The sequence below is a fragment of the Molossus molossus genome, unplaced genomic scaffold (genome assembly GCF_014108415.1).
Source record: "Molossus molossus isolate mMolMol1 unplaced genomic scaffold, mMolMol1.p scaffold_m16_p_16, whole genome shotgun sequence".
NCBI lineage: Eukaryota > Metazoa > Chordata > Mammalia > Chiroptera > Molossidae > Molossus > Molossus molossus.
In genome coordinates, this window is record NW_023425351.1 from 71,337,293 (window position 1) to 71,358,573 (window position 21,281).

At 56.7% G+C, this 21,281-nt stretch overlaps 1 protein-coding gene across 1 annotated transcript in view; it reads right to left on the reverse strand.

Annotated features, from left to right (window-relative positions):
• Positions 1-21,281, reverse strand: part of COL22A1 (collagen type XXII alpha 1 chain) — a 162,382-nt gene that overhangs the window by 19,370 nt on the left and 121,731 nt on the right. Inside the window, exons 44-53 of the mRNA XM_036264164.1 lie at positions 20,453-20,566; positions 20,063-20,116; positions 14,160-14,213; positions 12,416-12,469; positions 9,905-9,958; positions 8,835-8,888; positions 7,463-7,516; positions 3,341-3,394; positions 847-891; positions 124-177 (exon numbers count right to left, since the gene is read on the reverse strand). Of these exons, the coding sequence (XP_036120057.1) occupies positions 124-177; positions 847-891; positions 3,341-3,394; positions 7,463-7,516; positions 8,835-8,888; positions 9,905-9,958; positions 12,416-12,469; positions 14,160-14,213; positions 20,063-20,116; positions 20,453-20,566 (591 nt within the window). The remainder of the gene's footprint in view (positions 1-123; positions 178-846; positions 892-3,340; positions 3,395-7,462; positions 7,517-8,834; positions 8,889-9,904; positions 9,959-12,415; positions 12,470-14,159; positions 14,214-20,062; positions 20,117-20,452; positions 20,567-21,281) is intronic.

The following is a 21,281-nucleotide window of genomic DNA, read 5'->3' on the forward strand; positions in this document are numbered from 1 at the left end:
GCAGTGGCACCGACCTCACTGGTACGGTTTCAGGGGTCCCCTGGTCCTTCGGGGAAGCCCTTTCCACTTTGTCTACGTGCCCTGCCCTCACAGCCCCAGCCAGGCCCACAGGCCACCACTTACGTCTTTCCCAGGTGACCCTTCCCGGCCGGGGGGCCCCATGGCGCCAGGCTCTCCCTAGATGGAAAAGCAGAAACAAGACCTGCTGTTAGAGGGGAAGACCCCGAATGCCAGGCTCTCAGCGTCGGGGGGAGGGGTGCCCAGGAGGAGGTCCGCCAGCCAGCGCCCCAGAGTCCAGGCCCCGTGCTGGGTCTGCGGTGCCCCAAGGCCTGGGCAAGTCCTGCACCCTGTGTGCCTCCCTGAGCTGCAGGAAACAGAGGCTGCAGGGCCGGGCACAGCCGCCTGGATTCCGGCTTCTCGCCTGCTGGCCCGTTGGGCCCTCCATACCTCGGCTCTCGCCCTGACACAGGGCATGGCCCTGAGGGCCCTGAGGGTCCTTCTGCTCAGGGCACTAAGGGGACAAAACGCAGGCCTCTGGGATAAACCGACGCTCTCCACGGGGAGCTCTGGGCCTGGGAATCACCCCATCCCCTGGCCTCAGTCACAAGTTCATGTAGCACAGCCCAGTGAGCACACCTGGCTCCAGGCCGATCCATCTAGTCCATTATAAGTCAGTGTCTGTGCCCCAGGAGAAATTTCTAGAAAAACTAGGCCAGGAGAGGGATGATGCTTTCCACTTCTCAGGGGGCAAGGCGCCGCACTGGCCAGCAGGGCCCAGGGGCCCCCTGTCTGCAAACACCAGCTCAGGCGAGCCCGGGACGACATGCCCGGGGGGCACCCACTTACCCGGGGGCCCGGAGCACCGGCATCACCCGTGTGTCCCTTGAAGCCCTAGGAGAGAGAGAATGGAGTGATTCCCCCGAAGAGCAGGCTGGCGAGAGGGAAGGGCAGGCACCTGGGGAGACGGTCCAGCCAGGCCGGACTCCCCTCGCTCCCGACCCGCGGCGGGGAGCGGGCCCTGCCGGGTGCCAGGCACTGGCCCTGCCCTCGATGCCGGCCGACTGGGCAGCAAGGCCCTGCCCCTGCACTCAGGCTGCAGCGTGTGCAGGGCTGCAGGGGCAGGAGCCCAAAGAGCCCGGGCATCGGCCCACATGTCCCTGACCTTATTCTCCCTCGGCTCCTGATCCCACACCACTCGGCTGGGAGCCCCTCTGCCGGCTCCTGGGAGCGGCGGGGTGCAGGGCCGGGAGCCCGGCCTGGCGGCTTCAGGTCCCTGCAAAGCCTTGAGCTGAGTGCCTGCATTTCGTGGCTCCCGCCGAGGCCAGGGTTGGCCCCTGCCCTGCTGGGTGTGGTGAGCATGGGATGGGACCTAACCTGTCACCTCGGGGGCTGGCAGGACGCATCAGGGACCCGGGAGGAAGAGGGGGAGCAGGACGGCGAAGCATCTCAGGTTTGATTCCAGATTGGACCACTGTGAGCCTGGGCATTGTAGTGCCACCACCCACCAAACGAGAACAGTGCCGATGCCCCCGCTGAGCACGGTGGGACCCATTCGTTTGCAGAAGGGTTTCCTGTTCGGTCAAGGGTGACGGCACAGGGGTGACCGGGGACTCGGGCCTGGAACTGAACTACACTTCCCACTTTCTAGCTATAAATCTCGGGTGCCTTCTTCCCTCCACTGTGACTCGGTTTCCACATCTGTAGAAGGAGGATAGAGCTACTTCTGCAGAGTTGTTGCAAAGCATTGACTGAGACAGAAACCGTGTTCTCCGCTGCTCAGAACAGGCAGCTCTTTCCCTAGAAAAGGACAGAGCCGTCCGGTTCCAGCATCTTCCTCAAAGACCCTGGCACCCCAAATCCAGCCACCTCAGAGCCAGGGACCCTGCGGTGCTCCCTTCCCATGTGATCGTGGGCAGAAGCACCCACTGGGGCACACGCGAGGTGCGAGACACTCGGCGGGGAGTGTCACATATTCATTCTCCTTCAGTGTCCAAAGCACCTGAGAGAAGTGGGAACTCGTCGGACTCCAGTTCATAGAAGAGACAGATGTTCAGAGAGGTCCCCTGGCCAGGGTCACAAAGTGAATACACGAAAAGTGGAAGCTGAACCCAGCTCATGTCTTCCCTCAGAGCTTTGCTCCAACTCCGCAGGCAGGAGGGGGGTTCTCCCCGGCTGGGCATCTAACTCCGCCCCACCCGGGTCGGCTCCTTGCAGCTCCCCGCCCACAGACGGTCTTGTCCAATCACAGCCCAGCACATGTGTCCTCATCGGGGAGAGGAAGCCCCTCCCGTCCAATAAGCCAGGAGCCACCTCAGCAAAAATCACTAACTCGGGCTTTTCATCCCCCACAGAAGGTGGTGTTCTCCATTCTTAGGTTTCTTCTCTGGTGTAATTAGGTGAAAAGCAAAGAGATTTAGCAAAAAAAGAAATGGATTGTGTGTTTTGTTTCCTCCATATTGAATGGGAGCCAGGTGAGTTATTGATTTTTTTTTACAGAAAAGCACATTAAGGAAAGAGAACTAACAGTTTGATCTCCTCCTTCTTGCCAAATAATTTGGATTTTAGAATTTTCATTAAAAATCATATTTTTCCCCAAAAACAAATTTAAGAAATTGTGTAAACAATTTTAAAATTATGAAGGAGTAGAGTATTTAACAAAATAAAAAACCTCAACAATCCCCAAATACATCAATTGAGTTCATTTTTATAGAAAAAGATATCTGTGTATGTTTGTATTTATACTAGCTTGACACCTAGAGAGAGACTTGGATATATAAATGTCAGAATTTATGCATATAAAAAAGACCAGGAAAGATAAACTATAATGTTAACAGAGTTTTACCTTTCTGTGTTGTAGAATTACAAGTAATTCTGTTTTCTTCTCTTACATTATTTTTATTATTTTTCTAATTATTACTTAATTAGAAAACTAATAACCATTGTTATTATTTTGCGATGAGAATGGGTTACTTTTATAATTGGTAAAAAACAAAACAAAAAAAAACTTTAGCTATGGAAAATATTCAGAACTAAAATTAAAACTCCTGTAGGCTCCATCACCCAGAAGCAGCCCATGAAAGTGATAACAAATTGGATAAGAACAAAGGGAACATAGAACAGCCATAGTCACCACGGTGGCGAGTTTGACAACTGTGCAGCGATGGTTGGCTGTGAAAGATGGGATTTGTCAGGTAGGTGCCCAGTGTGCTGAAGGAGGACCTCTGAGCCCAGGGTCCCGAGACCTCCACCCACCATGCCGGCACCATGGGGCTGATGGCTTGATTCCACCGTGGACAGAACACACACATGTGCGCACACACATTCACACCACGGCACTTACGGGCGGGCCCCGGGCCCCCTCTGGTCCTGGCAGACCCGGCTCTCCTGCTTTGCCCTGAGAGGAGAGAGGGGGAGACGGGTGAGAACAGCCTCTGAGGGACCCCATTCCTGCCTGCCGGGCGGCCCAGCACGATATTCCCACAAGCCCGTCCCTGTCTCCCTGCCCGCCCTCCCCGGCCCTGTGGTCTGTTGCATGCACACAAATCGCCACCCCACACCCAGGCTGGGCCTGCTGGCTCTCCTGGGACGGTGCTGGTCCACGGGGTTCAGCCCCTTTGCATTCTCAGAAGGGTTCTGGTCTGCTTGAGAAATACCGTGACCCCGGAGACTGCTCTCCTCACCCCGGGGGCTGTGCCTCCTGGCGGGGCCTGTGATGACTCTTCCTCTCCCCACCTGCCTTCTCTTACTCTACAGAAGTCACGGGGACAGCTTAGCTATTGAAAATTCTTCGCTATCAGCAGCTTGGTGTCGCCCTGGGTAGAACCAAGCTATGACTACCACCCAATGAGCGAGGGCCGCTGCAGTCCAAGCGGAGTGGTCAGAGGTGCTGGGTGGGTGTGGGAAGCAGGGGAGGGGAGGCCACGCCTGACGGGCAGCTGCAGTGGTGGGCTGGCCCTGCCTTCACAGTAACTGGACATGAGGCACGTCCATTCCCCGGGTCCCTCAGCGGAGAGAAGAGAGGGAAAGGAGCATCCTTGGGTTTGGAGAAAAAGTTGTAGAGAGAAGGGTGGGTACACAACTCTGTTCCCAGGTTGGCTGGTTGGGTTCTTCTGTCCCAGCTTGTCCAAGTCCAGCTGCGAGATCTTGGGGTATCTTTCCCTTCCTGGATCTGTCTCTCAGTTGTAAGCTGAGAACCCCCCCACGGGTCTCTGTGACTGAGGGAGTAGGGGCCTACCATCCTGCCTCCCTGTCAGGTGGGAAGCCCATCCCATCCCTGGCCTCGTTACCAGAGAAGAACACTGATCACCAGCACCTGCTGAGGCAGTTCCACATGCCAGGTGCACCTGAGTGCGTCCCAGGACGATGGCACGACTCCTCCCTGGAGATCGGTGAGGGAGGCACTACTGTCACCCCTCCGGCAAAACACTGAGGCACAGAGAGGGTGAGCGATCTGCTCAAGGTCACACAGCTGGGGTTCTAACCCAGGCATTTGGGCTTCAGAGTCTCTCTCTGTACCTCATTCTGCATTATAGTTATTATTTAAATGACCCCTAATAAAAAGTATGCAGCAGGCAACTCAAAAGGCTGCCTATCTATCTACCTATCTGTGTATGCATCTTGCCATTTATCCATCCATCTAATCATCCATCCATCCATCATCCATCCATCCATCCATCCATCCATCATCCATCCATCCATCATCCATCCATCCATCTATCCATCCATCATCTATCCATTCATCATCCATCTATCCATCCATCCATCATCCACCCATCCATCATTGATCCATCATCAATCCTTCCATCCATCATCCACCCGTTTATCCCTTCATCCATCCATCTCCATCTATCTATTCTCTATCCATCCATCCATGTTCCTAAAGTATAGAAACTTGAAGTAATAAGTTAAACTAAAGAGTGACCACCTACCACCTTTACCAAATGCTGCTGTTCCCCAGTCCATCTCCTTGGCTCCCACAGGAGGGCCCCTGTCCTTTGTAGAACAAACAGTCCCCGCCCAGGCTGGAGGCCGGGCACAGATGGCCTTTGGGGATACTTGGCTTTGAGGGGCGAAGGCCCAAATGCTCGGAGCCATGGCCCCGGGGGAATCCTCAGTGAGCACAGGCTGCAGCTGCCCGATGCCCAGTGCAGCCTCCTAGGCCCTGGCCGGGGCAGGAGCAGGCTGCAGCGGGTTCCCCACATTCTCTGCGGACCCCAGCAAGGCCGGGCCTGGTGCCCCCTGGCAGGACTCGCTCACCGCCTGGTGTCAGTGGCCTTGCTGCTTTCCCTTGTCCCCTTTCCGCAGGCCCTCTGTGCTCCGGGGAGCACCTCTCATCACCCCGCGGGCCTCCAAGCCCTGTCTCCAGTCTACTCCTCGGGCATCTCTGAGGCCACTCGTTCCTGTGCCAACTTCCTGCCAATCAGCTCAGAGTGACAGACGTCAGGATGGCCACGCGCCGAAGCTCCAGAATGAACCGACTGAACAGAGTGAAGCCTGGCATGCCCTGGGGAGGAGTCACTGAGGCCCCTCCGCCAGGAGAGCCAGCCCTGTGTTCTCACGCTGACTTCCTAGGACAGGCCAGGCCCGACATCGGTCTGTGCCCAGTGCCTGGCATAGGCCTGTCCGGAAAGGGCCTCCATCAACAGACAATGAAGACCAGCAGCCTGTCACTGCACTGTCAGTGACAGCCTCTCAGAAGACACACCTGCACAACAGGTCATTCCCCGCTGTGTGGCCTTGGCCAGCCTGCTTAACCTCTCTGTGCCTTAGTGTCCTCATCCGGGGCAATGACTCCCACACCCCAGAGGGTTTTCGGGGAATTACGCAGCAGACATGAGGAAGCACGCAGTGCCCGGGGCCGCAGGTGAGCACACACTCAGCCTGTGAGGCGTCCTCCCGCCCCCCACCCTGTCACCCTGGCTAACTGCCTTGGCCCCCGGGCGTCCACCTGCAGCAGCTTCTCCAGAGCGTTTGGCCCTGCTCAGCTGTCAACTCCTCCTCCCCGTCCCCGCGGGTGTCTGTCTGCAGCCAGCAGGCCGGGGAAGACTCGGGGAAAGCGCTCCCAGCAAGTCGCCCGGAAGCAGAACGAGGCTGACGGTTTCTGACCATACACACTAAATGGGAGAGAAACCTCGCCGCACTTTCGTGTGCCTCCGCTTAGTGCTTCCCCAGGGCCCGCAGGCCTGACCTCAGCAGGAGTTAAAACTAGGGCAGCGGGAAAGTCCTCCCTGAAACAGTGAGCGGAGAGGCCAGCCCAGTGCATCAGCACCCCCACCTCGCCTGGCTCCCGCAGCTCCGGCAGGTCGCCACTGCCCTCTCTCTGCTTACGGAGAAACTAGAGGTCCGAGTCGCCAAGGGCTCATCCCAGGTCCCCAGCGCTATGTCCTCGTGCTGCTGCGGTTGTGAGTTTGGTGTAAAACAGTCCAATTTCGTTGTCACGTCATGTGATCGATAGTAATGCATGCCCATCACTCCCGACATCGAAATGAGAACAATTCGTCACACACTCTGGAGGGCAAATGCGTCTTCCCATCCTCTGCTCCTTCTGCTCCGTGTCGCCCCCCTGGGAACAGTCACTACTTCTATTTGGGTCTTTGGAGTCTCCGAGGGTCCCTTTATGTAAACACTAAAAGAATATACATAGACCCATTTTTATACAAAATAGGGCCGGCTGTGTGCATTAATGTGTCTGGGAAGAGGGGCTGTGTGTACAGGGCAGGGAGAACTCCTTCCTCTCAGCCGCGTGGGATCCACCGGGGGGCCCTGTCGCTAAGCAGTCTCTCGCTGCTGGGCGCTGGGCGAGCCTGGGTCTCTGGGACGCCTTCCGTCCTCCCCTAAACACTGAGGCCGGGACAGGAAAGACCAGAGGCTGTGGGACCGCGGTCATCGGGGAGCCCGCCTGAGGAAGGACAGCTGTGAGGTCACAGATTCAGGTCTGCAAGACCCTGCACTCGCCCAACCGACAGCTCCTGGGGCCACAGGGTGTCCCTGGACAGTGTTGGTAAAGGCAGAGGAGTCACACGGGACTCTGAAGAAGAGCAAACTCGCTTCCCCGGGCCCAGCAGGTGCACCTAGGTCTCTGGTGGCACAGCAGGCTTTTCCCACGTCAGATTTCCACTCCAGCCAGTGCTCACTTGCCTCAGTTTCCCCTCCCCCATCACTAGGATGGAAGCTGCCTGGGCAGGTGAAAAAAATGCAGAGCATGGACAGGAGCCAGGGCCCAGGTTCTGGTTCTGCCACCTGCTCATCATGTGACTCTGGGGCCCTCACTCATGTCCCTGGGACTGTTTCCTCAGATGTGAAATGGGGCCGGCTGTGCTTCCCGAGGGCTGTCAGAAGGGGCAGAAGCAACGCACAGCAAGTGCCTCTCACTGTGCCCAGTTCAGAGCGCCCCCGGGCACACAGCAGTTGTACCCGAGACCGCAGTACCTCGGCCTGTGAAATAAGAATGCACAGTCCTTACCGGCTCTCCGGGGGCGCCGGGTTTTCCATCTCTGCCCTCTTTGCCTTCTGCTCCCTGCAAGAGAAACTCAAATTGGTTTTCCGTCTGAAGATCTACGCAGGAGGGAGGACACACAGATCCATCACAGGCAGCTACAATGAGCATTTCAACCAGCAGAAGTGGTTTGATTTCCTGGTTTTCCCCCAACACCAAGATTCTGGCTTGGATGCCTGATCCGCAGTGACCGGCACATAATACAAAAGAAATTGCAATTGTTTCTCTATTATTGCTATTGATCTAAAGAAGGCCTTCCAGGACATGTTCGGGAAGTCAAATGTGGGAGGATGAGGCCTCCTATCTGGGCCCTGGATCGACCCTGGCGGTGAGGAGGGCAGGTGCCCACACTGTGGAAGACGACAGCGCCAGGAGAGATCAAAGGCATCAGCCGTTCACCAGGGGGGCAAGAGGGCTTTCTGTGCAGAAATGCATGTGCAAAGGCCCTGTGGCCAGGAGAGGAGAGGATGCAGAGTGTCCAAGAACCACAAGGCAGCCAGTACAGCTGGAACAAAAGAATGCACCGTGGAGGGCAGGGCGGGGAGCTGTGGCCAGTGGAGGCCCCCAAAGCAGGCACAGGCCAGACTGGAGCCACACACACGGGCTCCCTATCAGGGGAGAAGGCAGCTCCTGGCCCCCAAGACGAGCCTTGCGCTGACATGCGGGGGAACGCCACCCTTGAGAAGGACGTTGAATGAAACAGTCCGGACGACACTGGTGGAAAGTAATTCGTGTGTGTCAAGCACCTTAGACATGACTGAACTCTGACCAGGACACTCCACTTTTAGGGCCCATCCTATAGAAATCAGAAAACCACTATCCATGCAAACTAGTCTATTGCAGATTTTTTAAATAATTGTAAGATTTGTGAGGCAACAGAGGAATGAGCAGTATATATTATGGGACATTTATTAGAGTGTAGGTAAAATTTATGAACATTTAATATCAGCATGGAAAATAGAAAATGTTTATATTATCACAATAATCAAGTATCTCAGTTATATATGCATATATACATAATTGAGATAATTGCATATATGTGCATGTTGTGACTGTCTTAACTACATGGGTATATATACACGGCACTCATCTACATATACACAGCTATATGCACACACATGTATGTGTAGAGAGGAAAAGGCTATTAAATAAGTAAACAACTAACAGAATAATACTGACAGGCTCCACTGAACATTTAACTTAGAGTGAGTCTCTTTCTCCTCATATTTTATAGCACGGAACTCCCTGTGGCCACGTCTTGCTTTGACAGGGGTGAAATACGTCCTCGTGAGCTTATCTGTGCAGGAGCGAAACCAGATGTTTCTGCAGTGCTACTCACCGGGGCTCCGGGTAACCCAGGTGGGCCTTCGGGGCCCGGGGGGCCGTCTTTCCCCTGAAAGACACAGGACATAAAAGCGTCATTACCCCTCTCAGACCGGCTTGTCTGCACGTAGGTGACGTCACACAGAGCGGCCTCCGGGCTGCAGGGGCCCCTAGAGAAACCGTGGGTGTGGCTGCACCCACCTCTTGCATCTCCTGGCGTCCCCTCCCCCCGGGCAGAGCCTAACTAGGCAGGTTGGTGTGGAGAGCTGGCCTCCTTCTGGCCCTGTTACCTAGACTTGGAAGATGACCCTGCGGTCCCCAGAGACGGGGGTTTGCACCCGACACTGACCTTTCCTCACTCTGTGACCCTGAACGGGCCAGTTCACCTCGCTGACCCCCTCCTTATTTATAATACGGCGATAACCGTCCAGGAGGTTCCTAAGGTACAGGCCAGTCAGATGAGAGAAGGGACATTCATCCGCCACGTAGTCCTTGAAGTGAGTAAGTACATTTGTAGCGGCCACTGTCCCAAAGCTGCTACCGAGGTTCACCCTTTGCTTATGGCATTGGAACCAAGAGGTTCCGGAAGCATCGGGCGATGAACATAACTGCATTTTCAGATAAATGGCTTGGGTTCAAAGGCCAGCCCCAGCAGCTGTGGTTTCGGGACCTTGGCTCTCGACCCCCCTTTCTTAACCACACTCCGCTTTTCAACAACCTCCCCCCCGCACGCTTCCTGGTGCAGGACCACAGGCTGGGGTGGGCCAGCTCCAACTCTCCACCCCGGGCCTGTGCAGGTGGAGCCCACACTGAGGGGACTGGGAGAGGGGTGACCTGGGCCTGTTTGGTGGTGACCTGAATTCTGGTACCCCAGGTTTCCAGGGCATCTCGCCCAAGCCTTCATCTTAGAGGTGAGGTAACCGGGCTCTGCTAGACAGTGATTGCTCTGTGGCTGACTAGCAGCGACTAGACTCTCGGGGTGCCTGAGCCACAGGAGGCAGGGAGGACAGGGCAGCAGGCAAGCATTTGGGCTTCTGGGGAGGGCACGCGAGACTGAAGGCAGACCCCGTCCGCAGAGGAGCCTACCGCTGGCCCTTGGATCCCTGGTGCTCCGGCAGCTCCCGCGGCTCCATCTGCTCCCTAAGGGTGACAGAGCAGAAGGTGAGTGTGGCGGGTACCTGACAGGGGACACGAGCACCTCTCTGTGCTGGAAGCAACGCCCAGGTCTCACGCCCTGTGCCCCGTGCTCCTCGGGCGAGTCTCTGAAACACAAGGGCGCTGGGGAGGCAGCAGCCACGTTTCGGGAGGGGCCAGGGCACACGCCAGCCAGTCACCCCTAAGGCAATGGGAACAACCTCACTTCACAGGGGACACGTTCAGCTCCTATGAGGGAACATTTCGAGACGGAAGGCAAGAAACGAACAGGGGGACAAGAGGCACTGTTTCCGTCAACTCGGGGACGGAGAGATGCGAAGACGGGTAACTGGTGGGAAGGTGGTGCCGAGCGAGCCGACAGGCTTCTTTCTGCCTCAGGGCCCTTGCACGGCTGTGCCTCCTGCTGGGATCTGGTCCCCAGGGCTCAGAGGTCACACCTGGTCTCGGGCAGTGGCTTCTCCGTGAGACACTGTCTATTTACCAGATTCAAACAGCAAATCGCTGCCTCCCCCCAACCCCATTTTCTGTTTTTCTTCACAGCCTTTGCCCCCGTCTGACATCCTGGTGTTTACTGATTTATTGGTTGGAAACTAAAGCCACCTCTCGGAGACAGCGGATAGAAAATATTTCTGGAATGAATGAGCGGTTTAGGAGCTGGGCCGGCTGGGCGAGCAAGCAGAGATCTGTAGACTGGTTAATCCGCGGCTTCTCGCTGGCTCTGGCTGAGTGGCAGGTCTCAGCTCATCGGGGGGAGCGCAGGAAGTGCGGCCGCCGCAGCCTCGGGGCTTAGGAGTAAAGAGGTGACGCTTACACGTGCTCAGCACAGAACAGAGGCTGTCGCTAGGAGAGCCCCCTCTAGAGCCAGAGCCCCCGGGGTCCGTGTCCTGGTCCCCCAGTGATGAGCTGTGTAGTCTACGGCAACTTGTTCCACCCTCTGTACATCAGCTCCTTCGTAAAACGGAGAGAACGTCACCGTGTGTCTCCCTTGAGTCACCGAGAGAATGAAGTTAGGACACATGAAGCGCTTGCCAGCGCCAGGTACCTGCTCTGGGCTCATTAAATGTTCCCGCTGAGGCTCGGCCGGTGTGGCTCAGGGGCTGAGCGCCAACCCTGCACCAAGAGGTCGCTGGTTCGATTCCTGCTCAGGGTACATGCCCAGGTTGTGGACCCGATCCCAGTAGGGGATGCAGGAGGCGGCCAATAGATGTTCTCTCTCATCGATGTTTCTCTCTCTCTCCTTCTCCCTTCCTCTCTCTCTAAAAATAAAGAAAAAGTCCTGGCCGGTTTGGCTCAGCGGTTAGAGCGTTGGCCTGCGGTCCAGAAAGACCCGGGTTCGGTTCCCGCTAAGGGCGCGTACCTCGGTTGCAGTTTGCCACCCGTGCGGGTGGCAGCCACTCGATGTGTCCCTTCACGTCGATGTTTCTCTCTCTCTCTCCCTTCCTCTCTCTCCCTCCCACTCTATCTGTACAAAAAATGGAAAAATATCCTCGGGTGAGGATAAAAAAAAAAAAAGAAGTAAGGTCGATTAGAAGTTGCTGAGAACAAGATGTGTTCATTTCACACGTGGTAACTTCATAATCCTGACTGAGCCCCTTTCTCATGATGGATTAGGACAGGATGGTCCCTATTCGAAGTGGGTCCCTTCGTGGCCCTCTTTCTGGACGGTCCGGGAGACCAGGCTCCTGGAGAACGCACGGGGAACCCCATGGGGCTGGTCCTGGGCTTGGTGAGGATACAAATCCCCCCGCCTGTTACCATGGCTACGGTCCATAACAAACATGGCGGACTTTGAGCAGAGGAGCGATGAGAGTAACGCAGGGGCAGCCCGGGCCCGAGGGAGCCAGCCTTGCCAAGAAGGGCCCAGCCAAGTGCAGAGCCGCAGCTGCCGAGAACGTGGGGAGCCCAGCGGGGCACACGGGACGGCGTGAATGGTAGTTGTTACTGTGATCATGACAACACCCGCCTTGGCATAATCATGACAGATGAGAAGAGTAATGGTGCACGGCAACAACTTGCAGTCTAATTGTGGTTATTGATGCTAGAAACCCAGGGAAGCCGGCACTGTGGTTCCCGGAGCCGCTCACCGTGGGAGAGGTTCCTAAGGAAGCCAGCCGGCGGCTTCGGCGTCCCCTCACGATGCTAACCCTGCAACTGTCCCAGGCTCCCCACTTCCCAGGCTGGATACGAATAAATAAGTAAACCAAGCCGTCCCTCCATGCCACCAGCATTCCCGAGGCACGGGCCGTCAGGGCCGCCCAGGTCCCTCTGCACTCCCCCGCAGGCCACCCCGGGACCGGCTCTTCCGGTCACCCCCGGGCCCCTTGACATGCCAGCCACTCCTCACAGTAAGAGGCCTGTCGGTGTGATCACAGCTCTAGCGAGAGCCAGAGTGTGTTCAAACGACAAGGTCAGTAGACGGGGGGACTGGAGATCGCTACTTACTGGTGGTCCAGGGTTCCCTGCAGGCCCCATGAAACCGGGAACTCCGGGATGACCCTAGGACAACAGACAGGCAAGTCTTTAAAACGACTCCTAAGACGCTTTCACTTGGTGCGGTGACCACCTGCTCACCCCATCACGGCTGTGGACGAAGACACGGGGGACCAAGAGCCATTTGTGTGATGTGCCTCAGGGGCCCCAGGAGGTGGAGCGGACCCACCCTGACAGCGGCACAGCCACCAGACGAGAAGGACACGTGGGCAAGCGAGTGAGGGTGGCCGGGTGACTGGACAAGGTGTCCTGAATCATCACATGCTCTTATCTTATGGACGGATGGGGCGTCCCATAACAAAAGCTTGAAGACAAGTAAATGCGCACAGACGCACATGAGCCTGGGATGGAACCTGCTAGGTTGGCTGAATCACGGTTTCCACGCGGTGACAAGAATACGGTCATGCTAAGGAAGAGATGTCTCCATGGAGAGAGGAGTCCATGTGTATTACAGAAAAAGCTAAACGAGCTATAGCATAAAGCGCATTGAAGTAACATTGAATTCCATACAGCCGTGTCATAAAATCAAACCACCATGAAGTAAATGACTTCCCCGCCTCCCACCTCCGTCTCCTGCCGCTGGGAACACAAGCTGGGATGTTCACGCGGATTCTTCGCCTTTGACAGCTCCCCCTCGCAGGAGTCACCCAATCACGAGCTGGTTCCGAGCACGCGGGGCTCTGGGCCGAGCCCCCATTCAGACCTTGCACACACCCTGTCTCTCAGCCTCTGGTCCCTATGCCTCGGTCCCTCTGGGAACTGACCATCCTGGGGGACAGGGGCCTGCCCATCACTCATCCTGTATCTCTGAGCCGGGGCAATGCCTGGCACAGGCTGGTTCCCAGGGGCATGACTGACAGATGCACAGACCAGTGAGAAGCGAAGGAGGGCGGGTGCAGAGGAAGGAAACATCGGGAAGGGGTCAGCAGCTAGCAGGACACGGCAGTGGTTTGAAGGGCAGCGAGGCTGGGAGAGGCTGAGGGGCTGGGACGGCAGAATCAGCTGGTGGCTCTGGATGGGAGGGATGGGGACGCGGTGTTCAGATCCACAGACAGAGCAGTATGTCCTCACGGCGCCCCTCGCGGTGCCCGTGGAGAAGCAGTTGGCCGACACACAGAGCACGGAGGGGGTCCGTGAGGCATGTCAGCCAGCACCATGGCCACACAGTGGGCACTGGACACACGACGGAGGGTCGAGGGAAGAAAGGGGCACTTTGTAACCAGTGACCACCGTTTCAGTGAGCAGGGAGCACTAAAGGCAAGAGTCCAAAGGAAGACAAAAGCAGGCTCCTCGGATATGTGGGGAAAGGCGATGACGAGCCAGAGGCATCCGGAAGGGACCAGGAAAAGCCTGCGGCCCACACGAGACGAGGAGTGATGTCAGAGACGGCAGAGCCCTGGCGGTGTGGCTCAGCGCTCAGAGCGTCTGCTCTCGGGCTTAGGGTCACGAGTTTATTCCAGTCAAGGGCACGTCCTGGGTTGCAGGTTCAATCCCAGCCCCGGTCTGGGCCATGAGGGAGGCAGCCAATCGATGTGTCTCTCTCACATTGATGTTTCTCTCTCGCTCTCCCTCCCTCTCTACAAACCAGTGGAAAAATAGCCTCGGGTGAGGATTAACCAAAGAAAAGAAAGGGTAGAAGTGTGTCTAGAGAAACAGCAATGCGTGTTCAGGGGCTGGTCCACGCTCGAGCGTTTACCTGGTCGCCTTTCTGCCCGACCTCGCCGTCCGCTCCCGGGGCTCCTTTACTTCCCTTGGGGGAACAAAGAAAGCAAGTGGGTGGAAATGTTGCCAGAGCTACACTGCAAAAGAAACAAGTTTGCAATCACCGATTCCTTCGCTCATTCCCTCCCTCCCTCCTTCACCAGCCGCTCATCAGGGGCGGGCTGTAGACCCGGTGCGGCGTCAGCAGGCAGAACTGAGGTCTGGTTGAGCAGCAGCTGATGAACGGGTTTCCCTGGGCTGTGGGGGGCTGGTGGGGGCCGTGGACATGGGGCTGGGAGACAGGCAGAGACCCCTCCATTGAGAGCCTTGTGGGTAACCCTTGGATGTGGATTGAGGCGTAGGCTCTGGGAACCATCCGGAGGAGGTACGGCCGCCCTGCCTATCGGGGGCCCCTCTGGCTGCAGTGTCGCGTGGGCTGCAGGGGGCAGGATGAAGAGCGAAGGGGCAGGCAAGAGGCAAGTGAGATGTCAGGAAGGAGCAGGCAGCACAGTGCCTGTGGGCTCTGCCGAGGGGCGCGGGGGGAGGAGTGAGGTGCTGAGACGTGGAGGATGGGGCAGCTCTGGGCAGGGTCCTGGGGGGAAGACGTCTCTATCCACTGCTCCTGGCTCCCTCCCGGACCACCCGCGGGACCTCGAGCTCGTCATTGAAACTCTACGTTGTCATTTTTACCTACAGAATGGAGAAAAGAATGATGGCCTATGAAATCATTAGGAAAATGATTTGTTAGGAAAATAAAACCAGACACGACATAGAAAACACAGCACTGAGCTCAGGATGCTATCCAAGCTCAATACACATTGGTTATAATTATGATTTTACATCATTTTACATCATGCCTCTGTCATTTACTGATTATGTGTCTCTGGGCAAGGTCCTTCCACTCTGTTCCCTTGCTCCTAAAATGAGGGTCATGATATCTTTGTCCTCAAGCAGTGAGCGTGGGCCAGCGGCGAGTTCGTTGTTAGCTCTCAGTACACATCAGCTTCTGCCCTTCTCACCGCCATCATCACCGTCATCACTGCAGTTACGAAAACACTCGTCACCGGCAACCTACCAAAAGCAGGTTTCACAGACCCGCCCCGAAAGTGGCCCTCAGAGGTCCCCATCTCTCGGAACCGTCACCCGCGTGGGCTCCGCAGCTGCTGCGTTGACAAATGTGTTTCAGTAGGAAGTGATTCAACAGAAACAGTTCGGCTGCTCGTGGAGAACACATTATGCAGCGAATCAGGCCTCTGGCAGAGTCAACCTTGGCTCCGGTTCCAGCCTGTCGTCTCTCATCTCTGCCTTCTTGAGCAGATCATGGCTCCTCTGGGCAATCTGTCTGTTCCTCCAGGAAGTGGGGGATGGGGGAGGTCAATGTAGGAGGCTCCTTCCCGGTCCAGAGGTCCAGAACCCCACGATCCTCTCCTTGAAGCATCACGCCCCGCCCTCTTCCAGCCCGAAGGCTGCACCACGCCCACAGCACCCTGGTGACCTGGCTGCTGCCTCCTGGGGATGTTGGGAGACTCAGGGGAGCTAACTCCTGCAAAGTGCCAAGTGCCATTGTGCAGAGCAGAAAAAATAGGTGCAGAGGAGCATGTGTTCGACATTTCCGCATGCAGATACGTCTACTTCTTTGAAATCTCCGGAGCCCGCACATGGTCTGCATGATCATCTCCAAAAAGAAGTGGTGTTGACCAGCACCCTGCTCTCTGACACGGAAAACAGCTGCCTGAAGGGAGTGGTTCCCTCCAAATTCCAGCCCTCAGTCTGGGCTTGGAGGGGATTCAATCCTCATCGAACAATGACAATGTCAGCCGCTCCAGGACCTCCGTGGTCATCATTGTCTCCTTCTCCACGGCAGGTGGGGCTCGAAGCCAACACAGCCACCCCCAAGCCTGACTCACTTCCTTCCAGAGGGGAGGGCTGGCATTCACAGACCCCCCGACTCTGCCGGGCACTCTGCCGGGGCTCTCCAAATCAGATACCATTTCTTGTACTTCTTTAATATCCTGAGCTGAGCTAATGCAAAAAAAAAAAAAAAGTATTTCATGTGTCTGTGCTATCTAATCTAGCCAGTGAGACCACTCCATGAGGTAGCGTGATTACCCCTGTGTACAGGTAAGAACTCAGAAACCACTTGTTAAAGTTGCTATTGACTCAAACAGCAACAGTCATGGGGACCACTCAGAGTCCCACGTATTCAACGCATTCCTGGTGCTCTGTCGATGCCTCCTGTCCAAGCCTCTTTGTGAGACAGGCCAGATGAGGAGCCTGAGGTTCAGAGAACTCAGATAAACTGCCCAAACCTCATAACTAGTAAGAAATTTCACTCAGCTCATAGAAGGCAGAGCCAGGTCGAGGGACCAGCTGACCTCCAGAGCCCAGGCTATGCCCACCGTTCTCGGTGGCCTCCAGCCCCAGCCTGGCTTTTCTATGAGTCACCAGCTCATAGATCTTTCTTGTCCGACACAGCATCGGGCCTGGAAGTCATGGACCATAGATGACCCATCTCCACATGTCCTGACTTGGAAGGGACCTGGTGAAGGGTCCGCTTGGTGAGAATCTTTCCGGATTGAGAGAGCGATGGGTGGAAAGAGACTTCTGCTCATGGAGAGAGCATGCATCCCACGGGTCACCTTCTGGGCATGAAGGGTTCCAGGGCCTCTCCTGGCACTTCCTCTAGCGGCAGAGGCTGGGCTATCTGCCTCCCAGGATCGTCCTGAGCATCCACAGGAGGGAGGACTTTGGCCCACATAGTGCCTCCAGTCCCGATAGCTCTGAGCCCCTGGGTGGTGGACACGTGGATGGGAAGGAAACCAAATGTTCTCATTGGAGGATATAATAACCAGCGCCACCCGGGAGAGGGTTTGAAGTCTGGCCCTGTGGAGATACATGTTCCCCGGGTCACCGCTCTGATGGCCATCTTGCTCCTTCTTCCTCCTCTCTGTGAATCGTAACTGTAACAGCAGCCACCATCTCCAGACCTCATCCCGTGAAGTCGGTGCGTTAGGGAGCTTGAAAGCTTTAGCTGACCGTGGCCCTAACCTCTCGGGGCCCAGCCTCCAGAGAGAACGGCTCTGCAAATCTGCAGGGCAGACCTTGGGCAGCCGACGTGCCAGGTGCCGCATCCCAGCAGCAAGGAAACAAGCGGACTCAACCCTCCTGGCGTTGCCCGTGACCCGCACACACCCAGGGCCTCCGGCTGAGAGCACAAACAAGGATCACGCACGCTTCACCACCGGCAGCGTTTTTAGTTTACAGATTCTTCTGTACGTCCTCGGGTCTAGCGGAAATCTGGTTTGATACCTGAAGTTCAGCACAGGGGGAACGAAACCATCCCCGCCCCCCCTCCCCCCCTGTGTTTCCTGGAGAGTGGAGTGGGATGAACGAAGGGGGTAGAGACTGGCTTGGGTGTGAAGTCGAGAAGCAAGCAGGCCCGTGGGTCCTGGATGGGACTTGTAACTTCTCTGTGACTCGTTTTCCCAACAGGGAGTAAGAGGAGATTCCTGGACGCCCCAGAGGCAGTGTAGCTTGGAGCCCTGCTGGGAGCTGTCCCTGGTGCTGATGTCGGTGCTGGCGACTAGGGTAACAGGCTACTAATCAGTGTGGGTTGGACCCGAAGGGATTCAACTGGCTAGACCCCCTCCCAGTTTTGTAATACTGGCATTTTAATCTTGATAAGCCTTAGTTTCCTCTTGGACAGTGGAACCATATCTCTACCTCCTCGGACGATGCTGAACACTGCAGGCGACGATAAGATGACACATGTAACCTGGCCCTTGTCTGTAACTGTCTGGGGCTCATGGCGGAGGGTGGGCCCGAAGCCCTGAGAACATCTCAAGGTCACCGCGAACTCTCCAGTGGAGAAGTGACAGCTCTGTCTTTCAGACGCAGCACTAATTTCTGTTCTTTTCCTGGATGGAAGCTTTCTTTGGCTTTCTCTGCATAGGCGAAGGAACTAACCCTCTCTTGAAGCACATTCGGCAAGAACAAAGGCAAAGCCAGTTTCCCCAGACACCAGCACTTCAGGCAAGGTCGGGCTGGTGAGAAAACAACCCCTGCCTAGCGAGGGGCTCCTTAGCTGTTTAACTGATCGGCGTTCATTTCTCCAAATAGAGGCCATCCCTCAGCAGAGGTTAAACCCAGCAGGCAGCAAACTGACAGCGAAGGTCACATAGGGGCCAGCTGGAATTACTGGGTGCAGACTCTCCAGGCAAGAAGCTTCGCCCCTCGTGACAATTCCAGAAAGAGAGGGACAGACACAGGAAGAGGGAGGATGATGCTCCCCTTGCTGGTGTCTCTCAGCTTAACACTGCCCAGGCCAAACCTCTGGCTCCATCTCCACTGGGACCCAGCATCTCCCGTCCCTGCAGCAGGAGCCCTGGGTATGTGGAGACCCTGTCAGGCTTCCCCAGGCCCATGGAAAACAGACTCCAGGTGCCTTCACCTGCTGGCCAGGAACGGGGAGACCCACAGCTCCCGTAGTTTTGTTTGCTTGCTTGCTTTCCTTTTCATAGTAAAAATAATAGCCCAGCCCAGCCTCCAGAGTGTGCAACGTAAGGGGCACCGGAAACTCAGAACCCAACATAGAGTCGTTTGAAATGGTGGAACTAATGCAAAAGAATGCAAGGTGATCAAAACATCAAAATGTAAATCAAGGGCTCTCACAGGGCTGGGATTAGGGGAGGCCAGAGGTGAAACATTCGAGTGTAAGGTTGGGTCCCACCTTCATTTCAAATTTTCATCTTTTGTACCACATTAAAGTTTTTTTTTAAATATTGCACTCCAGCCTTATTTATCTGAGGTGTCAGGTTTCCCTTCCATTCCTGCCCAGGTCCTTGCCCCGACCCCAGCCCCTCACTGGCTGTGACCCCAGGACTGAAAGAGCCACAGAGCAGAGGCTGCCGGAGGGCTTGCAGCGTCCCCGGGCTGGAGGGGCCTCTCAGGAGCGGTGGTCGTGGCCATCAGCCCATGAGGGTGCTGCTCTTACACTCCCTGGTTTTCCTCGAGGACACGGAAGGGCAGAAAGGTGAATCCTGTCCCAGGTCAGAGATGGGATTCCAGCCCCGAAGGTCTGACCTGAGCCCCTGAGCCTACTGACAACTTTATGTGGGCTCTCCCATCAGACGAGCCACACTGTGTCCCAGACGGGCCACAGGAAGAGCCACAATGGCACTTTTCTCCCGCTGGGGTGGGTGACAGAGGCCACAGGGGGACCAGGGAGAGCCGGGGGCACCAGTGTTGGGAGAGGGGAGCGAGGTGGGAGGCCAGCCCTATTTCTTTCTGCCCGGTGCCAGCACCCACGGGTCCCTTCTTAGAGCTAAGTACTGTCCCAGCAGGAGCACCGCAGCCGCGGCCCACACACTCATTCTGGCGGCCGGAGCTTCCCCCACCGGCCTGGTGAAACCGCGAGCATCCCGCCTGGTTTAGGGGGTGCCCGGCCACTCCCACGCCTTGAGGCCACTTGCACTCGCGAGGCACGGCCCAGCCACGTTCGCTCTCGGCATTGCTCCGTTCACCTCCGACGTGTCTCGGAAGTTGTGTTTATCATTCGTGAGGGGTGAAGTTGAAGCCCAGAGAGGTCAAGGATTCGGCCTAAAGTTACACAGCACAGAAGGCGCGTGTCCTAACCAGGAAGCACTACACCTCCCTGTCCTGGAGGTCATCACGCACCCTCAGCCACGCGGGGTTTGCAAACAAACAACCTGAGACTCGACAAGGGACTTGACCCTGCTGCCCAAGGTCAGCGGGAGAGTCCGGGCCGTGGATAGAACTGGAAGGTGGGGTTTCTGACTGTAAATTATGCCTTCACGCCGGACGTCCCTCTTCCTCACGCTCAGATTACCCAGAGAGGTGAGCAGAAAGGATGCAGGACGCTCACGAGGGGTCACTGACCTGCGCACCAGCCACTCCTGGGGGCCCCGGGGGGCCTCTGGGCCCAGCATCCCCCTGTGGCAGGAAAAAGGAAAGAACAGAATGAGAGTCGAGCCCACGCTCAGAGCCACGAGCAGGCCACCACCTGACACACCTATCCGCAGACTCCACTGGGGTTTCCTGTCCCCACCCCTACCCCCACCCCAGTGGGTCTGAGCAGGGGTGCTGGTGATGCACTCACAGGTGTAACCCACACTCTCGGGGTCACTTGTGTGGTAGCCAGTCACTCAGATGGCCCCATCGACCCTGCCTCCTGAACTCACACGCCCCATTGGTGCCCGGGAGGCAGAGTTGGCATCTCAAACGTGATCGCCACATCACAATGAAAACACTGTCTCCCTGTTCTCCTACCTTTTTCCCATCCGTGCCGTCTCTCCCTGACTTCCCCGGGAGACCTTTGTCCCCTTTGAAACCTGGCAGACCAGGGAGGCCCGGGGGGCCCGGAGGGCAGTCCTTGCACACGTCCTGAGAGGAAGCAAATGACACAGTCACTGGTGAGGCCACAGGAGGCCACGGCCCCGCCGGTCAGACGGAGGACGCGCACACAAAGATGGACAGGCAGACGGGGACTGAGGCGTCACCACACCCCTATTTTGCATCAAACGTTGCATTTTTCTCTGTTCTAGTTAATTAGATTTAAGCACTGATCTGAATTATCCCCTTGTTTCTCCCCACTTCTGGCCAGCCAGACTGCTGGGGGATAGCCCAGGACACGGATGTCCAACGTGCACAGAGAGATGCCTGTGGGCACCTAAAATGCTCACAGGAGACCTAGAATCAGGAGTCGCAGCCCCGCCCCGAGGCTGGGCCCAGAACAGCCTAGAAGCCCTGCCTGTGTCCGGGGTCTGTGGAGTGGTTCCCAACCAGGCAGAAGAAGGAGGCCACACTCTCAGGACTTTCTTGCTGTGGCCACTGCCCAACCTGACCACGCCAGCAGTATCCCCTGTCGGATATGGGCCCTTGGTAAATGTGCCCCAGGACGGAGCCGTGCTCGGCCCTCGGGGGCAGGGGGTGCCGCCCCTGGAGTGAACGCCAGTGTCTCGCAGCGCATTCGAGCATGCTCAGTGAGGAGCACAGCATGCGCCAACACCCCTCGCTGGCTCGACCACGCTGCAGCCTGCGGCTCACCCAGCGCGGCGGAGGGCTGCTTCCGTGCCCTCTCTCCAACTTGCCCTCTCCC